The sequence below is a fragment of the Pristiophorus japonicus genome, chromosome 13 (assembly GCF_044704955.1).
Source record: "Pristiophorus japonicus isolate sPriJap1 chromosome 13, sPriJap1.hap1, whole genome shotgun sequence".
NCBI lineage: Eukaryota > Metazoa > Chordata > Chondrichthyes > Pristiophoridae > Pristiophorus > Pristiophorus japonicus.
In genome coordinates, this window is record NC_091989.1 from 136,809,266 (window position 1) to 136,830,510 (window position 21,245).

At 41.0% G+C, this 21,245-nt stretch overlaps 1 protein-coding gene across 2 annotated transcripts in view; it reads left to right on the forward strand.

The window, feature by feature from the left end:
* The window catches only part of LOC139278296 (uncharacterized), a 402,549-nt gene that overhangs the window by 224,382 nt on the left and 156,922 nt on the right, over window positions 1-21,245 (forward strand). For both annotated transcript variants that reach the window (XM_070896942.1, XM_070896943.1), the window contains exons 3-4: window positions 6,072-6,218; window positions 9,758-9,852. In XM_070896942.1, coding sequence (XP_070753043.1) covers window positions 6,072-6,218; window positions 9,758-9,852 — 242 coding nt within the window. The remainder of the gene's footprint in view (window positions 1-6,071; window positions 6,219-9,757; window positions 9,853-21,245) is intronic.

The following is a 21,245-nucleotide window of genomic DNA, read 5'->3' on the forward strand; positions in this document are numbered from 1 at the left end:
TTCTGTCAGTTGGCTGAATCATTCCCCAACAAAAATTTCAGCTAGGTTATCCAGAAATCCTATCCTTCGTTGCCAATGTGATATCTTCTGTACGACCTCACAAGCACACAGTCTCTAAGATGGCTGATAATTTCAGGAACCTATCAGGTGACCTGTTCTCTCTTTATTGTTATAAACTGCAATGGCTGCATTACCACAGTAGTCCACTGGATGGAGCTATAAATATTACAAGTACAAACTAGTTTGAACAAGTTCTGCAGTTGTTTGTAAGAAACATCCAAAAAATAAAAAGACACTTGAAGAAATAAAAGAAAACATTCCACTTAGTCTGGATAAACGCATTCAGTCTCGGCAAACTTCAAAGCACACATCAAAATGGAAGGAAGATCAAAGGCTGAGGCGTGCATTGGATCTCTAACCAGTGGTCAGTTAAAGAGTGGGATTCAGAGTAGGGAGCCTGGCCATCCACTCAACCAAGAAACAGTACACAATAAGAAAGGACCTGAGAGGGCCAAGAAAATAATTCTAAAGTGGAAGATAAAATAAATGGTAAAAATTTTGATTTATTTTTACAAGAGAAGAATACATTCAAAAAAATTATGAATGGAAGTAAACTGAACGAGCATATTTGTGAAAATAATGAAAATTAATATCATTATTATGTGAATGTAAAAAAACTGTCATCATCATCATAGGCAGTTCCTTGGAATCGAGGAAGACTTGCTTCCACTCTTAGAATGAGTCCTTAAGTGGATGAACAGTCCAATATGAGAACCACAGTCCCTGGGACAGATAGTCGTTGAGGGAAAGGGTGGGTGGGACAGGTTTGCCGCACGCTCTTTCTGCTGCTAGCGCTTGATTTCTGCATGCTCTCGGCGATGAGACTCGAGGTGCTCAGCACTCTCTCAGATACACTTCATCCACTTAGGGCGGTCTTTGGCCAGGGACTCCCAGGTGTCGGTGGGAATGTTGCACTTTATCAGGAAGACTTTGAGGGTGTCCTTGTAACGTTTTCCCTGCCCACCTTTGGCTCGTTTACTGTGAAGGAGTTCCAAGTAGAACGCTTGCTTTGGGAGTCTCGTGTCTGGCATGCGAACATTGTGGCCTGCCCAGCGGAGCTGATCAAGTATGGTCAGTGCTTCAATGCTGGAGATGTTGGCCTGGTCGAGGACGCTAATGTTGGCGTGTCTGTCCTCCCAGAGGATTTGTAGGATCTTGCGGAGACATCGCTGGTGGTATTTCTCCAGCGACTTGATGTGTCTACTGTTCATGGTCCATGTCTCTGAGCCATATAGGAGGGCGGGTATTACTACAGCCGTGTAGACCATGCGCTTGGTGGCAGTTTTGAGGGCCTTGTCTTCAAACACTCTTTTCCTCAGGCAGTCGAAGGCTGCACTGGCGCACTGGAGGCGGTGTTGAATCTCATCGTCAATGATTGCTCTTGTTGATAAGACTGTATTAGTTTGAGTGCAGCTTTGCCTCATTTCTTCACAGATCCTAGGTGCTAAAAGCTGTGCTAAATCATTTCCAAGCCAAGCTTTTTGTACAATTGTAACAAAATATGGATTTAGAAGGTACCCATTTATTTAGTGGAACCAAGATCACCACATAGTAAATGATTGTTAAAATCTTTTCTAAATCCACCAACTTCCTTTGCAATGCAATCTGTGGAGGTCAAGATTTGAATTAGGTTAGACTTTCCCCTCATTTGTCATTTGGATGATACAGGTATCAAGATCATGACTGTTTTCATTGCTTAAGCACTTGCACTGTGTGTGCTCTTCTCTCAGCTCTTCTTTGTGTTTTTTTTCTGATTCCATGGATGTTAATAATCCCACTGCATGAGGTAAGATAGTCCATCAGCACCAACAGCAACTTGTTTTACATCATATCACTATCAAAAATACAAATGCTCATTGTCACAAGTTTCAGCAGGAAAACACCGTTCATAACTTAACAGCCTAACAATTGAAACTGACTTCAAACAATTTGCAGAATCACCTCCCTGTTAAAGTTTGCACGATTTGACAAACCCTAAGCAGATAATTGGACAAGGTTGAACGTGAAGTATTACAAGTAAAACCTAAATATATGTCTAGTATATAAATAAAAGGTTCTACCATGCATTAACCTCATAATTTAATGACAATAATGAACTGAAAAGTGTGTCATTCTTAAAGAAATGGGAGATGCAGTAGGCAGAACATTATCCTTGCACTTCTGAGTGCAAAATTCTGATGGTTCATTCCCCAGTACTGATGCGTCTCCCTCTGAGGCATCCTGCCTCACCTACAAGAATTAAGATAAAACACATCTATGTATTTAGCTTAGCATGTCAGTGTTTGCCTTAGCACTCATCTTCCACTGAACTCCATAATAAATATACGGCCATCATTCTTGACTGCCTAATTTTCCCATGCAGTATATTCCACTCTGACAACTGTATTGTGAAGATGTCCCAAAAATTGACAAGAGTATCAATGGATACCAATAATACGTTGATAGTTTCTTATTTGAACCATAAGACAAAAATGCTTTTTTGACAGTAGTGATAAATGATTTTGTGTCAGAATGGTCTCAAATGTGCCATATTGCTCAATCTATGTCTTAGTTCAAGAAAATTCAGAGCATCAACCTTTTCTGGCTTTATTGCTTCTAAAGATCTGTTGGAACAAAACAGGCAATATTAAATCAACAAATCCACATGAGAATTGAACCAGCAGGACAAATATTTGACCTGGGAAATCTGAAGGGTAGTTTTATCTATTTTTGTTTTTGATTTTTAGTTTCTTTAAAAGGCAAGTTTTTTATATATTGAACAAAAACTAGTAGATCTCTTGTGGTTTTGTTTGCAAGTAGTCCAGGACCTGGACTACTTCTAAAATAACACACACCTAGGAACATAGCAACAGCAATCGGCCATTCAGCCCCTCGATTCTGTTCCGCCATTTAATTAGATCATGACTGATCTGCAACTTAACTCCATTTACCGATATTGGTTCCATATCCCTTAATATTCTTACCTAACAAAATTCTATCCATCTCAGTTTTGAAATTTTCAATTGACCTTACTGATACTAAAATATACCGATCCCAGAGTTACTGGTCTCAGTGGTTGTGCCAGGATCACATCTGCAGGCACCCTCCAACACTGGCCCCCCCACTGCTGGAGTTTGCTGGGTAAGTGGGTGGACACCAGGGAAAGGCAGGCATAAGTGCAGCTTGTGTCACTGCTTTGGAACCCGCTTGGCTCATGGCCTGGAAACTGGGATGGCTCCCTGCCCGAGATTTGGTGGTAAGTGTGTCAGGACCCATCTGCCCCAGCACTATTACCTCTCTGGGGGCCAATCCAGAAAATAACCTGTCCACACTGGGGAGTTCAAGTCATTAGCCAGGCCAGGACACCACCAGTGGGGCCCATATGCAATCTTGTGGAAGATAGTGCGCTTCACCTTTCTTGGGGTAATGGCTGTTACTGATACAGCAGATCCTCATCCAGAGCCAGGAGTGAGAATGACTGGCTTAGAGAGTCCCCACCGTGACCACTTTTGCCTTGTAAGGAGTGGACAGAAGTTAAATGAGAAAAATAACATAAATTGTTGAAATTTTATACCAGTTTATCGCTATATACTCTGAATATTGGAGTCCCACAGGAGAAAAGGTACATCTCTATCACACACACATGCACACACAGAATTAATTGACAAAATACCTACCTGGGGCCTTTACAATTGTTTTTTGTGGGAGGTGGTTTACTGTGGATATTGTAGATCATAGGTGGAGGATGAAAATTGCAACTCACACTACGGTCCCAATATTTACTGAGGCACATATCCAGAGTGGGAGTGGGGAGGAGGAGAATGGGTTTCCCCGAACACCCTGCAGTTTTAACTGATTGATAGGCTTGCTTAAAAGGGCCTACCACCTGACTCAGGCAGTTACTTCAATCACCCAGTGGCAGGCCCTGGGTAAGACCCCATTGGCAATAATAGGGTGTTGTCTACCACCCTGTTTCTGTTGGGGTGGGAGGCTTCAAATCACTCCCAAGACTTTTAATTTTAAAAGTATATGTAATGCATTTTCTGAAATCAGTATGGTATTTAGCCATACCTTTCTTAAAGCTAAAACAAAGGCATCTGGGGTTGAGGAAGATTAGAGGGTCGGTCTATAACTGATTCGACACTCTCTTCTTCAGTAATAGAATCAAATGCCAGTAAAGGCTTGTAAATCGCACATTGTAAGCTCCCTCAGGTGAGTACGTGGAAAGGTTAATTTAGAAAAATAGTCACTTGTCTAGCTTTATGCACATATCAGCAGAAATGAATTGGAAATTAAATTACAAGGCATACAAGTGTAGCCAAACTTGCGGTCTGCCAATATTTTAATTGAATTTTATGATGCTATTTTCCTATGACACTTGCAGAAATGGAATCACAATGGAGACAGAGTTTGGTACAGGGATTTGAAACTAATGCTTTCAACTTACTGCTACCCAGTTGAAAGATGTTCTTTCCTTTGTTATATATAAATGGTTTATGACCATAAGTCACAAATGAAACCTATCTCTAATTGATAAGCCATGCATGTGATATTCAGTGGCCTACCCTACCTTAATGAACTGCCTCCATTGTTATCATGTACTAATTTTACACAAACTTAGACAAATAAAGCTGCAGTTGGGATTTTTGTTGTGGAAAGGTTTATCTGCACTAATGATAGGTATCAGAGTGCATGTATAGCTTTAAAAAGATGGAAATATTATCCAGTAACAAATTGTTGATTTAAAAATAACTACAAATAGAATTGCAGACATTTCAGCACACTCGCTCCATCATGTCTCTGCCAGCACTACCATCTTGTCAGAGCTATCTAGTCTAATTGCATTTCACTCGTCTTTCTTCAGGCCTTTAGTATTGTCAAGAAATTATCTAATTGCCCTTAAATGAAATTGATTTAGCATCAATATACTTGTGCTACTGCATTCCTTACTCTAATAATGATTTGTGTGAAAATATGCTTCGATTACTAATCCTAAATGCATGCCTCCTTGTTACCAATTGTATTTGTTATAGGAGTTATGTAAAATGGGGGGGGGGGTGGGGGTACTGAGTAGGTTATCAATGTTGGGACTCAACTGTTTCTAATTACATTAACAACGCAGGTCCCAAAGCTCAATGTAAACTGATGAAATATGCAGTTGAATCTGGGGAATCAGTTTATCAAATTTGCAGCTGTAGTTAAAAATATGATCACTTGCACAGACCTTGGAAGCCAACCATTTGTCATTTGTCTATTTAATAATAATGGGCATACTATAGTGTCTCATAAAATAACATAACATGTAACAGGAATTGCCATGGCTGCTTTCCCTGCTACACCACGCCATACCATCGACCTGAAAGGAAAGAAGAAAAAGATATAAGCAAAAACAAGAGTTAAGTAGAGAAAAGAGAGTGGGAAGAGAACCAGCAACACAAAGAGATGAGCCATATTCTCTGACTTATCATGTGCAATGCCATGGGACATGGGGACGTGCGTATGGTGACTTCTTTAGAGTTATGGAATTTGATCCTCAAAGGACTAACAAAATGACCAGAATACCATTCAATAAAAATGGAATTTGACTTCTTCTGTCACAGTAAATCAGTGGTTCTGATCTCCCCTGCATGGCATAAATGTCCCAAATGTTATAAGGCAGTGTATCCTCCAATTCACGACGAGCAATGCCACAGGAGATATGCTACTATATAATAAGAATATGATTTTTCTCTTTGAGTGTGTTCAATTTTGCTGTTTCAGTATCTGGAAACACAAAGGATGCTGGGATGTCTCTTCCAACCTGTTCCCCTGCTGAGAATTGCTGGCAGAATGACAATTTCTGAAAAATGTGGCTGCATTGTTAATTTTGTTCTGCACCATTTTGCACATTGTCTTCAATATAATTCTTGTTCCATCCTCTCCCTCTGCTGTTGCTTTCTTATGGGCAAGCCATATTTATAGATCAGTACTTGTTAAAACTTTACATCCAGTGGAGCAAGTGTGCATTTTCACTGAACTTTGATGTTTTGCAGGCCATCAAACACAGCTCGACTGTTCTCCGGAGGCGAAGAAGTGGGGTTGTTTCAGAGCAGGCATCTGCTTTCAGCCAGCAAAGGAATCGGTTACAAGAAGAGCAAAGGGCCATGGAGCAATGCAAGGCACTCAAACAAACAGCACAGGTAAACAAATAGCTTCATTTCCCTCAACATGGAACAACAGTATTCAATTTACATGCACTTATTCATTGAAGTCTCAAAGAACTGTTCTTTCAAGGTTGTCGAAAAAGTTTTAGTACATTTGGAACTGAGAACATGACGGCTAATGTTTTGCAAAATTCACCTCCAATTCCTAGCTATTTGTGTGGTTTAAATTCTTGTAAAAGATATTGGCAATCAACATTTCTTTTTTCTCTACAATATTCACACAGAAAAAGCATTGTACTAGCTTGAAGCAAACTAGAGGTTTAGCAATATTTTAATCTTTGTTTTTTTCAGAGATACAAGGGTTCTGGTTTCAGTTTGTTGATAGGGTGAGATGAAGTAAGGTGGGAGGTGGGTCATGCATGGACCTATTGGGCCAAATAGTCTGTTTCTGCAACATCCCCAGCATCGAAGCACTTACCACAATCAACCAGCTCCATTGGGTGGGCCACATCGTCCGCATGCCCAACACGAGACTCCCTAAGTAAGCGCTCTACTCGGCAAGCGAGCCCCAGGTGGGCAGAGGAAACATTTCAAGGACATCCTCAAAGCCTCCTTGATAAAAGTGCAACATCCCCACTGGCACCTGGGAATCCCTGACCCAAGACCACCCAAAGTGGAGGAAAAGCATTCAGGAGGGCGCTGAGCACCTCGAGTATCATCGCCGAGAGCAAGCAGAAATCAAGCGCAGACTGTGAAGGAGCGTGCGACAAACTCCCTATACACCCTTTCCTTCAATCACTGTCTGTTCCACCTGTGACAGAGACTGTAATTCCCGTATTGGATTGTACAGTCACCTGAGAACTCATTTTATAGTAGAAGCAAGTCTTTCTCGATTTCGAGGGACTGCCTATGATGATGATGACTATGAAATATGGTGTAATTTTTTGTTAAAGATTGTGGATTCAAAAATTGATAATGATTTGGATCAGCTGTCCAGTGTCTCTACTCACTGGGATCAGATTCATTTTAAAATTAACAGAGAATTGGTTGGGTTCTATAGCTGAGAATTTATATTCTCAGCTACAGACCCCAGCAGCCAATGTGCACTGCAGAGAGCTGTCGCTACACACTAAGGCTGGAAACAAACGATGCTATAGATCCAAACTAAAATATATGCAATTAAAAATTAAAAGAGTTTAAAGAGTTATGAACTTTCTGAACTGCAGCCGATAAACTTATATAGTGACTTTAATAGAGAAAATCCTCTCAAACCGCTTCACTGGTTCGTGGATGCTGAGTCAAGGAAGGAAATATTAGGAAGGAGTGACCAAAAGCTTGGTCAAAGAGATGGTTTAACGATGGTCTTGAAGCTGGAGAGGCAGAGGGGTTTAGGCGTGGAATTCTAGAGGGGGTGGGGGGGGGCGAATGAAGGCTAATGCACAAGAGCCCAAAGTTGGAAGAACGGAGAGTTCTGGGAGAGTTGTCAGGCTGAATGAGTTAGCAGAAATAGGGAGAGGAAGGATCAGATCACAAACACTTTTTATGATGAGCAGCAGCACTTCATTGTGTTTAATATAAGCACATACTTGTTAATAATTGCTTATAAATGCTCACAATATGTAGCACCCAGTTTCTTATTGATTGTAATTCACGTCTTAATCAACTGGCATATTTGTATAAGAACCGATATAAAGGACTGTATTTTTGGTTCTGCTCATTTCGGGGCGGTAATGGCGTCGGGGCGGTAAAGTTTGCGCCCGGGAACAGTTTGTGTCTCAATCAGCAAAACTCATCAGCTGGGCCCTGAGTGTGGGGCGAAGCATTATGATAGGTATTACACACCTCTTTTAGGGCAATAGGCTGGCTGAGCTTGCGAAAGTACCGAACTAAACAGCCGGCCTTGGAGTGCTCTAAGAGAGGCCTCGGGGGAGAAAAAAACCTGAAAAAATCCCAGCAAAAACATACCCAATAAATAACTCACGCCACCACAACATAAATCGCAAAAAAAAACAATCACATTTACCTGAGGTGGACATTACTTACTTCACTGCAGCCACTACAGCTCGGACTGCCAGCTTTCACAGGCAGTCCCAGTATGGCACTCTACGGAATGCTACGGATCGGGCGGCAGCCAAAAATCAAGCCGGTGTCGCAACACCGGCTCGCCTCTTCTGGGCGGTAATGCTCCACACCCCATCGAAACTGGCACTGAATATCCCGGCGGAGTGCTGGAAGCTGGCCGGAAATGCTTACCGCCGCCATTGCCGCCCCTCTGGGGAGCTAATGGGGCGGAAGAAGACCGGAATTCCAGTCCAATGTTTTTTTTATATAAAACTGAATCTAATTTATATAAACTCAAAATGATAAAATACTCCAGTGAAATTTACATTTGCAGCCCAAATGGATACTGAACACAAAAGGTACCATGACTGATATGGGAAGCACAGGGTTAATGGGAACGTTTTGCTTCCACTTGATTATGTATAAATACACTGCCACAACTACTGTAAAGTTCAGAGACTTTGGGACTTGACTTCAGGATGCCGAACGCTGCATGCTTGCATTAAAGAATTCTCGTATCGTGGACTATCAGTGACTTCGAGTGGTGTTTTTCCCCACAACATTGACTGTAAAAATTATTCCTATGGATTTTAAAAGATGTATGTTGATCAACTGCCCAAAGATAGTCATTTGCAATATATTTCTAAGTGGATTATGTATTTAAACTCAAGAAGGCGTACTGCGAAACATGAAAAGTGAACTGTGCAACCTTCAGTATAATGCATCATGTTGAGACAATAAGGAAACTTAGTTACGCATGCTGGCAATTTCCTCAGAGCTGCTTATGATCTGCTGCCGTAACTTCACTGGAAGCACGACGGAAACATCATTTACACATGTAATTATACTAGGAATATATTGAATGTACGGTGCATAAACATAATTATGAAATAACAAAAAGATTAAAATATCATTAAAGCTGTGGGAATCATAAGATTAAGAATCCCTTCAAATTGATCTCAAGGAATGACAAATGCTCTCTCTAAATACATTAGCAAATGTGACTAGGGAATGAATACTTCCTTTCTGCTTCATCTGGAAGCCACTGGAGATTCCAGTGAAAACACATCTTCCACAGCAAAATAGGGGAGTGATTAGAAAGATTCATAAGATTTTCTGGCTAATATTGTATTTTGCATGCATTAGAAAGTCTGACTGAGTGCATTCTGTGTTGTCCTGTCGTTGCAGAAGTTGCTGTTACTCAGATAAAAGCATCAGCAGTTGACTTTCTATTAACACACTATTAATGGAGGTTTTAATCTGCCTGCTGCCTGTTTGGATGCAATGGAAACGGAGGAAATTGTATGTAATGATGTAATGGGAAACAGAGAAATGACAAGCCAGTTACTGACTGGTGATGGTCAAAATAGTTCTGGCTGAGTAATTCATAAGAGCTTGACAAAAGCTTTTTTAATTATGTGAATGAATTTGTGGCAGCTCTGTATTTAGTCACAGATGCTGCCGTGAGAGTAATTGTTGCAGGGGGAATCACTAATTGTCTCATTCTTTGAAAGATAGTGCCGCACAGAGTGGATCGACTGTACTACATCTGTGGGAGCCACATACCAATTCGGCCCAAGTATGAAGTGGACATGGCTACATTCAGAAGGTACCAAGACTTTGTGAAAGGCTTTAGACAAGAGGTTAAAAAGTGAGGGACAATCTACTGAATATGGTACAGTTAAATAATAAGTAGTAAAAATGTTACCAAATAAACTTTTTGATGTTGCATAAAAGAAGGAAAAACTGCACACGCTGGTAATCAGAAACAGAACCAGAAAATACTGCAAATGTACAGCAGGTCAGTCAGCATCGGTATAAGATGCTTCAGCTGTCTACCCTTGATCAGACCAGTTTCTGTCTTTATTTCTTTTAATGTTACAGACAATTTTGTCAAAATGGATCATTCAGTAAAAACTGATAAGTAATGCAACATTCATCACCATCTTAACATCTTGCTTGAGTAGTTGTCAGGGAATGGGAGAGGCCAAGGCAGGGGAGGCTGGAGGACACTCCTGCTCCTCTTGGCCCATAAGAAAAAAAAAATTAAGCATACCTCGCTGGGCCTGGCTGTTGTTCCTGGCTGTTTTGCCTGGCGAGGAAGCCATCAGTGCTCCCCTGCTCAAACCTAACCTGCATAGTTAAAGAGGACCCCATTGGCTTGGGGCAGATGTCCTCGCCACTCGCCACATGCAATTTAAAATTACAGTTGGCTTGATCGGGGTGGGAAATGAGTGGATAAGACCCCATTTCATCTTAACTGCCAGCCCCCCTGGCATGGATTTTGCTAGGCGGCGGTAGTTTAAATCGAGCCCTGGGTGTTGGCAATCTTCAATGTGAGGGGGCATCACAGCCAAGATCGATCCTTTCTAGACATAAGCACTTCCAGCCGGGGTTACAGCATAGAAACCAGGGTGGTTTTCTCCTCACTAATTCAGTGATGCCAATTGTAGCACATCTGACCATTGCTCCAGCTGAGATCATCTAAGAGTGGCTGGCCACTCACTAAATAAGATCACTGACATGTTAGGGAGATGATTGGAAAAATATATTTAAAATTGTTTGTTCAAGGGTTGTTGTTACAATACACAAAGCCTTTGACTTCATCAAGAAGGGCCTCCAAAATGTTAAATGACTGAAGTTTGAAAAATACAGTACTCAGCATTAACAGTGGATGAATGCTGCTGAAAAAAATGTTCAAATTTAGTAGGGAGGGAAACATTTTTGTTTCCCTTGTTAAAAATAAATATCGAGCACTTCATTTCATTATCATAAAGGCCTTCACTGTATCATATGTCCAAAGTAAATGCGGTGTGCATTATTAAATGAATTCATGCACCAGGCCTAACCTTGTTTAATTAATACACTGTATTGAAGTTTATTTAATTTTCTTCAATTACAATCTCCTGACAGGGTTACTATACCATGCATTTGGAAATGCTAAGCCCTCATTTATTTCTTTACACTGTTGGGATTTTAAAGTGAAGGGCAGCTGAGCAACTTGATGACTGGATAGCTTCCGATGTAATTATATTGATTTGCACACTTTATTTATAGACAACTACATCTGATTAAATAAAATTACAGCTAGATGGACAACTTTGTCAGAAAGTGCTGGAGTAAACCGAGTGATTAATCTAATTATATGCTAAAACAATTATTATGATGTTTGTAGACTGAGAATTTGCTTCCAGTACATATTGCCACAAGCATCATCCACTGTGAAAGTCATCTGATGTTCAAAAGGCATAAGTAATGACTGCATCTGTATTATGTTACATACATTTTGCTTTAGCAATACGCATATTTAAGCAACTTTTTAAAGCTCAATACATGCTTAATCGAGAAAAATGTATCATGTAATATTTTATTTGAGTTCCACAGGCCCTTGCATCCCATGAAACAATCATCATCATCATAGGCAGTCCCTCGGAATCGAGGAAGACTTGCTTCCACTCTTAGCATGAGATCTTAGGTGGCTGTACAGTCCAATAGGAGAACCACAGTCTCTGTCACAGGTGGGACAGATTGTCATTGAGGGAAAGGGTGGGCGGGGAGCCTGCTTTGCCACACGCTCTTTCCGCTGCCTGCGCTTGATTTCTGTATGCTCTCGGCGACGATACTCGAGGAGCTCAGCGCCCTCCTGAATGCACTTTCTCCACTTAGGGCAGTCTATGGCCAGGGACTCCCAGGTGGCAGTGGGCATGTCACACTTTATCAGGGAGGCTTTGAGGGTGTCCTTGTAACGTTTCCTCTACCCACCTTTGGCTTGTTTGCCATGGACGAGTTCCGAGTAGAGCGCTTGCTTTGGGAGTCTCGTGTCTGGCATGCGGACTATGTGGCCTGCCCAGCGGAGCTGATCAAGTGTGGTCAGTGCTTCAATGCTGGGGATGTTGGCCTGGATGAGGACGCTAACGTTTGTGCGTCTGTCCTCCCAGGGGATTTGTAGGATCTTGCGGAGACATCGCTGGTGGTATTTCTCCAGCGACTTGAGGTGTCTACTGTACATGGTCCATGTCTCTGAGCCATACAGGAGGGCGGGTATTACTACGGCCCTGTAGACCATGAGCTTGGTGACAGTTTTGAGGGACTAGTCTTCAAACGATCATGGCACTCATGGCACTGCCTAAAAATTAGCCCTGGTTCCAAAGAATGACCATTGATATATTTATTAAGTAAGGAACATACAGTGTTTAAGTGCAGTTTTCATTATATGATGCGCAGTTATGAAGCATGGACATTCACGTTCATTGCAGTTTCATAAATATTCTCTAAACCTCACTGCGTAATAAATCAATTAAGGTTTTCTTTTAATGTGGACTTGTTTTTAATTGCTATATAATTACTATCTGACCCATTTTTCTTTCTCTGAGAGTCGCTGTTAGTAGCTGTAACAGGCAGTCAGATCGTGAACTTACATAAACTCAGGTAATCCAGATTCAGCCAAGATCATCTTTGCTCCAGGCACCAAATATATTTGCAGACTCAAAACAATCTAAGTTGGGGCTGTAGTGTTTATAGTGCAGAGGTAGCATGTATCATTTAATTAAAGGGAACAAAAACTGCTGTTAGAGCAGCCAAAAAGACACTGGCGAAGAGGTTGGTGGACAATTGTGCTAGTAATGGTAAAAGCTTCTTTAGTTAGAACTTAAACTACTACGGATACTGGAAATCTGAAATAAAAACAGAAAATGCTGGAAACACTCAGCAGGTCAAGAATCATCTGTAGAGAGAGAAACAGCGTTAACATTTCAGGTCAATAATCTTTCATCAGAACTGGGAGATGTTCGAGATAAACAGACCTCTCCCTTTCATTCCTTTCCCTGGCTCTGTACTTGTGGAAAAGTTGTTCATTTCTAACATGGCCCTTTCATCATGTTCACTACCTGGCTTCCACCACCAAAAGACCTTGAATACCTCTTTTATGCAGGCATTCATCCCAGAAGGCAAGGAAGTGGGGGCGGGGGGGGGGTCCTAAGTAAAATAGACTGCAGCATGAAGCTCCACCTTCTATCATCATTTGCATATGGCAGAGAAGGCAAGCACGGACAGAAAATAATTTGTGCAGCCGTTGTATGGGGTAGGAATTCAGCAGGAGGGTCCCCTCCCCATCCCCATTTTCCACCCCAAAAACAGGCAGTATTCAGTTGGAAAATCCAGGCTTTCATGTTTTGAACAAATGACTGAAGTTCACCTGTTTTTCTCCATGTTTCTTCTTTTTCCACTGATGTACCAATCTCACAGCCTTTACAATTTTTAATTGACTCTGGTCAGTGCATTTCCTGGTTATCCAGTTTCCCCTCTAGAGGTGAACAGAATCTTTTTTGTTATAGTTTCTTCACACTTGTACTTTTCCCCCACTGCTGTGACTAGTAGGTGCCCAGCGTGTATATGGTAATTGGATAGGATTACTTTGCATGTGGCTGTGTTTTGATTTTTATTACTAGGGACGGACTGCACATGGTTTGGATTTCTGAGCGTATTGTATTTGTACTGTTAATTTACAACATTTTGCTGAAGGTGACATTCTATTTTTTAAGAATTCAGACTAGTAATCCTACCCCTATAAAATCTTGCTGAGATGAGTTAAGTCAGTGAAAATACACTAATCCCCAAGACTTAACTGTTTTATCATTTTGTTGAGTCAATTCAGAAGACTCTTTCCTTAAATGGATAAATCAATTTTTGATTAGGGTCAAATTGCTAGACATAAACTATACAGTTGACTCTTCACTGCATACTACTAGATGATTATCATCTTTGCAATAATTCATTTGATATTGTAATCCAAATTTATTACAAGAATTACAAGATTTATCTGCTTTGCATTTTTTACTTAAGATTTGTGGAGCATGTTTGCATCATTATTTTTAAAGTTATTAAATTTTCCATTGTTTTTTCCTCTAGGTCTCCCCACCCTAAGCACCATGTCTTAACTGCTAGAGTGACGAAGCAGTGTGTCCTTGTGCATCTAGCAATGTAGCTCAGTAACCCATGAGAGACAGTCAGGGTAACATATTCTCCAATTTTTCACCCATCCTTTAAAGAAGTGTGTGACTTTTGGTTGCCTATTTCCACAATGGCACAGCTGAGATTAGGAATCAACCATGTGGGGTATCACATTGATGCACTCGTGTTCCACTACAATGTGGCTCAGATTTAAAATAATTCACTACTGCACTGGCTTTTGACCACACATTCTTTTAATTGGACAAAAGTATCAACATTTCAAATTACTTACAAGAGTAATGATATAAACACAATTATTCACATTAATTTAGTACATTTAACTTGAGAGTATTACCAGTTGTAAATATGTAGGAGGTCATTTCTGGCTACATATGGTGGCAGAGAAATGATGATTTCAATTCATAGATGGCTGTGGAATATATGGATGGGAAACTATGATCAATTTGTGGCACATTTTTATCTCTTTTATTCTGTGGCAGTTCAAGTATTCTTGTTCATTTTTGGAAATAATGTAGCATTTGCCACAGCATTTCACTTTAAGTTTTGACATAAACTTGTTAAAAATTGAATGTGATGGTGCAGCCTGTATCCAGGAAATCCAATAGTTCATTATGCTGTTTATTGAGCACATGTATCAAAGGCTGCATTTGCATTATGGCAAAGTAATTTTCCTGAAGTGAACAAATCATTCCCCCCTTCCAAACTTTGTTCATTGATGTTTTGTATTTGCCTTTATTTATTCCAATAAACCTCAGATGGTTTATTCCCAATGAGCTATTTTTCCATTGAGACGAGGAGGAGGACAAAGGATTGGGAAACTTTTAAAAGCCAGCAAAGAATGACTAAGAAAATTATAAAGAGAGGGAAGATAGATTATGAAAGTAAACCAGCATGAAATATAAAAACAGTTGGTAAGAGTTTCTATAGGTACATAAAAAGGAAAAGATTGGCTAAAGTAAATGTTGATCCCTTAGACGATGAGACTGGGGAATTAATAATGGGGAACAGGGAAATGGCAGAGACTTTGAACAAATATTTTGTATCGGTCTTCACAATAGAAGACACTAAAAACATCCCAATAGTGGACAAGGGGCTATAGGGAGGGAGGAACTTAATATAATCACTATCACTAATGAAGTAGTACTCGGTAAAATAATGGGAGTAAAGGCGGACAAGTCTTCTGTACCTGATGGCTAGGATCTTGAGAGAGGTGGCTACAGAGATAGTGAATGCATTGGTTGTAATCTACTAAAATTCCGTGGCTTCTGGGGAGGTCCCAGCGGATTAGAAAACCGCAAATGTAACAGCCCTATTTAAAAAAGGAGGCAGACAAAAAGCAGGAAACTATAGACCAGTTAGCCTAACATCTGTGGTTGGGAAAATGCTGGAGTCCATTATTAAGGAAGCCGTAGTGGGACATTTGGAAAAGCATAATTCAATCAAGCAGAGTCAGCATGGTTTTATGAAAGGGAAATCATGTTTGACAAATTTGCTGCAGTTCTTTGAGGATGTAATGAGTAGGCTGGATAAGGCGGAACCAGTGGATGTGGTGTATTTGGAATTCCAGAAGGCATTCGACAAGGTGCCACATAAAAGGTTACTGAACAAGATAAAAGTTCACGGGGTTGCGGATAATATATTAGCATGGATAGAGGATTGGCTAACCAACAGAAAACAGAGAGTTGGGATAAATGGGTAATTTTCCGGTTGGCAAACAGTGACTAGGGTGCCGCAGGGATCGGTGCTGGGTCCTCAACTATTTTCAATCTATATTAATGACTTGGATGACTTGGTAATGTAGCCAAGTTTGCTGATGATACAAAGATGGGTGGGGAAGCAAATTGTGAGGAGGACACAAAAAATTTGCAAAGGGATAAAGACAGGCTAACTGAGTGGGCAAAAATTTAGCAGATGGATTATAATGTTGAAAAATGTGAGGTTATCCGCTTTGGCAGAAATAATAGAAAAGCAAATTATAATTTAAATGGAGAAAAATTGCAAAGTGCTGCAGTACAGAGGGACCTGGGGGTCCTTGTGCATGAAATACAAAAAGTTAATATGCAGGTACAGCAAGTAATCAGGAAGGCAAATGGAATGTTGGCCTTTATTGCAAGGGGGATAGAGTATAAAAGCAGAGAAGTCCTGCTACAACTGTACAGGGTATTGGTGAGATCACACCTCGAGTACTACGTTCAGTTTTGGTCTCCATATTTAAGGAAGGATATACTTGCATTGGAGGTTGTTCAGAGAAGGTTCACTAGGTTGATTCCGGAGATGAGGGGGTTGACTTATGAAGATAGGTTGAGTAGGTTGAGCCTATACACATTGGAGTTTAGTAGAATGAGGGATGATGTTATCAAAACATATAAGATAATGAGGGGGCTCGACAAGATGGATGCAGAGAGGATATTTCCACTCATAGGGGAAACAAAAACTAGGGGACATAGTCTTAGAATAAGGGGCCGCCCATTTAAAATGGAGGAGGAGGAATTTCTTCTCTCAGAAGGTCATAAATCTATGGAATTCTCTTCCCCCGAGAGCTGTGGAGGCTGGATCATTGAATATATTTAAGGCGGAGATAGACATATTTTTGAATGATAAGGGAATAAAGGGTTGTGAGGAACGGGCGGGGAAGTGGAGCTGAGTCCATGATCAGATTAGCCATGATCTTATTAAATGGTGGAGCAGGTTCGAGGGGCCAGGTGACCTAACCCTGCTCCTATTTCTTATGTTCTTATGTTTCTTATGTGCTTATGAGACCGTTTGCCTATGGATACCACAACAATTCCAGTCATTCCAAAGTATGTCATTGCTCCATATGTGCTATTCAGCAAAAATACACTGTTCTGATATTTAACAATACAGCAACAGGCATATCTTTTTGTTAAATTGTTACCAATTATTAGATGTCAGCCGTAGCTCACTGAGTAGCACTTTTGACTCTGAATCAGAAGGTTGTGGGTTCAAGTCTCACCCCAGGGACTTGAGCACAAAATCAAGGCTGACACTTCAATGCAGTATTCAGGGAGAGCTGCACTGTCAGAGGTGCCGTCTTTCAGATGAGACATTAAACCGAGGCCCCATCTGCCCTCTCAGGTGGATGTAAATGATCACACGGCAGTATTTCAAAGAAGAGCAGGGGGATATGTGCTCCAAATATTTTAGCTGCCACCCAATATTTATCGATTTTTACATCTTTTTCTGACATGAATGCAGATAAAAGAGATCTTATCACAGATCATCTTCAATCGTTGCATTGGAGCTCACCCATTGATTTACTGACCCACAAACATTGAAACCTCCTGGAAAGCTGCTAGAAAATTATGTGCAAAAAATGAACGTTTAAAAGAAGAACCTTAGCAAAAGAGGCATTGGAAGTTCCGGCGTCCATCTTCATAAGGCCTGCCAGACTTGTCATGGCCATTAACACTGCTGAAAGACCTTTTAGCCGCAGCACTCAGTGGCATGATTTAGCATGGGTAGCAATAGGTGCGGAGAATTCCAAAATGGATGAGCTGGGGTCAACTCAGCATTGCACGCCGATTGACGTCACGTTGCATCTCATTAAAATACTCTCGCCGATCGCAGGTAACAGCAGCGCTGTCGACCTGGTAAAAATTAGCTGCCAGCTGCCAGAAGAGTGTGGCCAATGTTTTTTCACCATTTCATGGTGGTAATGGGTGGCACAAACCACATAAATTTCTGGGCCTCTATTCTTGCCAATTAAACAAAGTGTCTAAAACTAAACAAAATCAAGACGTTCTGAATGCACTCAGCTTCGATGAATGCTGCAACTATGTTATATTCCAAAGTCAAACTATTATTCACAGTTTTACATTGAGCTAATTGATAAACCTGAACATAAAAATCTAATGCTAATTCAAGCAGATAATTCCCATTTAGCACTAACTTCCCATTTTACTGTTATTCACATTGCTTAATTCAAATGATCAGATACAATACAGAAAACAAATTTGAATTATCAGGATAATTTATAAACCACAGTATAGAGATAGTGCATTTATGAGAGAGCACTACTGTAACCTAAAGGCAAATTTTGCATTTTACCATGTTATTTGTAAACTGATGGTGAAGACACAACTTCATAAGCTGGACTTCGCAACACACATTATTCTGTGTGTAGATGAAGTTGAAGTTTATCATTTTGATGTTTTTGGGTGGGTGGGAGGATGGTTGTTCACAACACAGCATGGTTCTTGACTAATATTTATCCATCAATGTAAGGGGTGGTTTTCAGGGGGTCAGCTTTCCCTTCTGACCTTATATGAGCGGTTTTGAATTGCTCCCACACACTTGGTTCTAGACTCTGGAATTATGAAGGGACTGTGACAGACTGGAACAGACAATCAGTTTCAAGGTTTGGAAGCAGGTATGGCTTTATTGTGTTTAAAAAAGAAGTAAAAGGCACACCTTTAATAACACACACAGAATAGTGATACCAATACATACTAAGGAGTACAACACATTGAATAAATTGTCAAAATACAGCCTGTGGGGAAAAGAATACAGCTTAAACTCTAAATGGGGCAAAGAGAATGCAGATACATTTACACAAGTTATCCCAGCCTCCCCCTCCCAATTCCCCTAACTAACTAAGTTATAGCTCTGGGGGTTCAGGGGCTATGCTCACCAATCCCTTTTGACAGTTGCCGGTGAATCACGGTTTTGGGGTTCGCTGCACTTTGCCTTCTAGGTGAGCCATACCCCAGACGGAGGCGAGGACTTCGGACTGCGTAGTCTTCAGTTGGGGTGAGTCCGCTGATGCGGTAAGTCATGTTTTGGATGTATGGGGTAAGTACCCACTTTCTTTGGTTAGGAATAGTTTTAGTTAATCCTTTTAGGTAATTTCTCACCCGTTGGTCATTCAGAAGTAGATTGTAGAGTGGAAATAAATGTCGATTCTTCGGTTTTTGCTGAGTTAGTTTCGGTTGGTCATTTCGCTGGTTGTGGTGGCCCGGGTTGTCAATTTGGTTGCTGACAACCTTCCGTTTTGTGGGCCTCTTGCTGTCGGCATGCTCATTCGATCCTTGATGGTTTCTTGTAGTTTTCTCCACTACTCCATTTCTTCACTCCCCATCTCCTGCTGCTTTTTTTCCCTTGTAAAACTGGGAATAGATATAACCCAAAAAGGCTTCCTTATCTCCCGCCAAATCTGGCCCAGCTCTTTGTTTCAAGGGAGCTGCTCATTAGTTTTGAGCTCTCTTCTTTGTCAGAATTTGGCAGGCTCGTTCAGCAGTAATTTGATTATGATGTGGTAATGTGGCAAATCATCGGTTGGCATTGTTGAAGCAGTGTTTAAACTCTTGGGCCGTTTGGCTGGGACGGTGATTTCTATAGGCCTATTTGCACATGCATGCCAATAATGGTCTCCGGTGATTAGCCTGATAGCTCTTGATGCGTTTATGTCCTAGGGAGCGAATTTTTATGCCTCACAGTTCTTGTTAGTTATTGATTGACTCATTCTCCCAGACAAATTGAATTAGCTCCAATACCCAATTCCTGAGTGAAGTCCCACCCTCTGTTCTGGCTGTCTGTTCCAACATGTTCCTTTAGAGATCTTAAACTTGCAAAGCTCTTAGGTATCTTCCTCAGAGTTTTTCCTAGGATATGGTCACCGAGTTACAAATTAAATTTCCTTTCCTATGAGTCCAAACACTGGGGGTGGGGGGGGGGTCTCCATGAATGCATCCCCTTTTATCCCCTGGAAGCCTCGTCTGCCCTTTAAACTCATTTGTGTCCTGAAGTTTTTCCTTCCATTTTAAAAGTCCAAAAATGGATTCTTCTCCTCTGCAGGAGAAAGGTACAAGGAATCTTTGCGAAATATTGGTAAATTCTACACAATCAACATCACTAACACAGATGATCTGGTCATTATCACATTGCTGTTTGTGGGAGCTTGCTGTGGACAAATTGGCTTCTGTGTTTCCTATATTACCACAGTGACTACACTCCAAAAATACTTCATTCGCTGTAAAGTGCTTTGGGATGTCGTGAGGTCATGAAAGGTGCTATATAAATGCAAGTCTTTCTTATGTTTTTTCTTTCTTATTGTAAATTAAAAGAAGATTGCACAATATTATATTGTGCATATTAGGAAAATAAAAGTAATGGAGCCTTTGACAAGCCACCAGTTGGTTTGCTCGCTCAAAGTGGTAAACTACACAAAAGCATTCACAGTTTCCTTTCTTTAACTTTTAGCTCATATATTTATGCTGTGGTGAATTACAATTCTAGCCCCTTTGGGACTATCTTGGATCAGGCTTACTTATTAGGTGTTCACTCTCAACTTAAGCATGAGATCGCAGGATAGCGCAGATGAATACGAGGCTTGAGCAGTGGTGCAGCAGGGAGGGATTCAAATTCCTGGGGCATTGGAACCGGTTCTGGGGGAGGTGGGACCAGTACAAGTTGGACGGTCTGCACCTGGGCAGGACCGGAACCAATGTCCAAGGGGGAGTGTTTGCTAGTGCTGTTGGGGAGGAGCTAAACTAATATGGCAGGGGGATGGGAACCAATGCAGGGAGACAGAGGGAAACAAAAAGGAGGCAAAAGCAAAAGACACAAAGGAGATGAGGAAAAGTGGAGGGCAGAGAAATCCAAGGCAAAGAACAAAAAGGGCCATTGTACAGCAAAATTCTAAAAGGACAAAGGGTGTTAAAAAAACAAGCCTGAAGGCTTTGTGTCTTAATGCAAGGAGTATCCGCAATAAGGCGGATGAATTAACTGTGCAAATAGATGTTAACAAATATGATGTGATTGGGATTACGAAGACGTGGCTCCAGGATGATCAGGGCTGGGAACTCAACATCCAGGGGTATTCAACATTCAGGAAAGATAGAATAAAAGGAAAAGGAGGTGGGGTAGCATTGCTGGTTAAGGAGGAAATTAAGGCAATAGTTCGGAAGGACATTAGCTTGGATGATGTGGAATCTATATGGGTCAAGCTGCAGAACACCAAAGGGCAAAAAACGTTAGTGGGAGTTGTGTACAGACCTGCAAACAGTAGTAGTG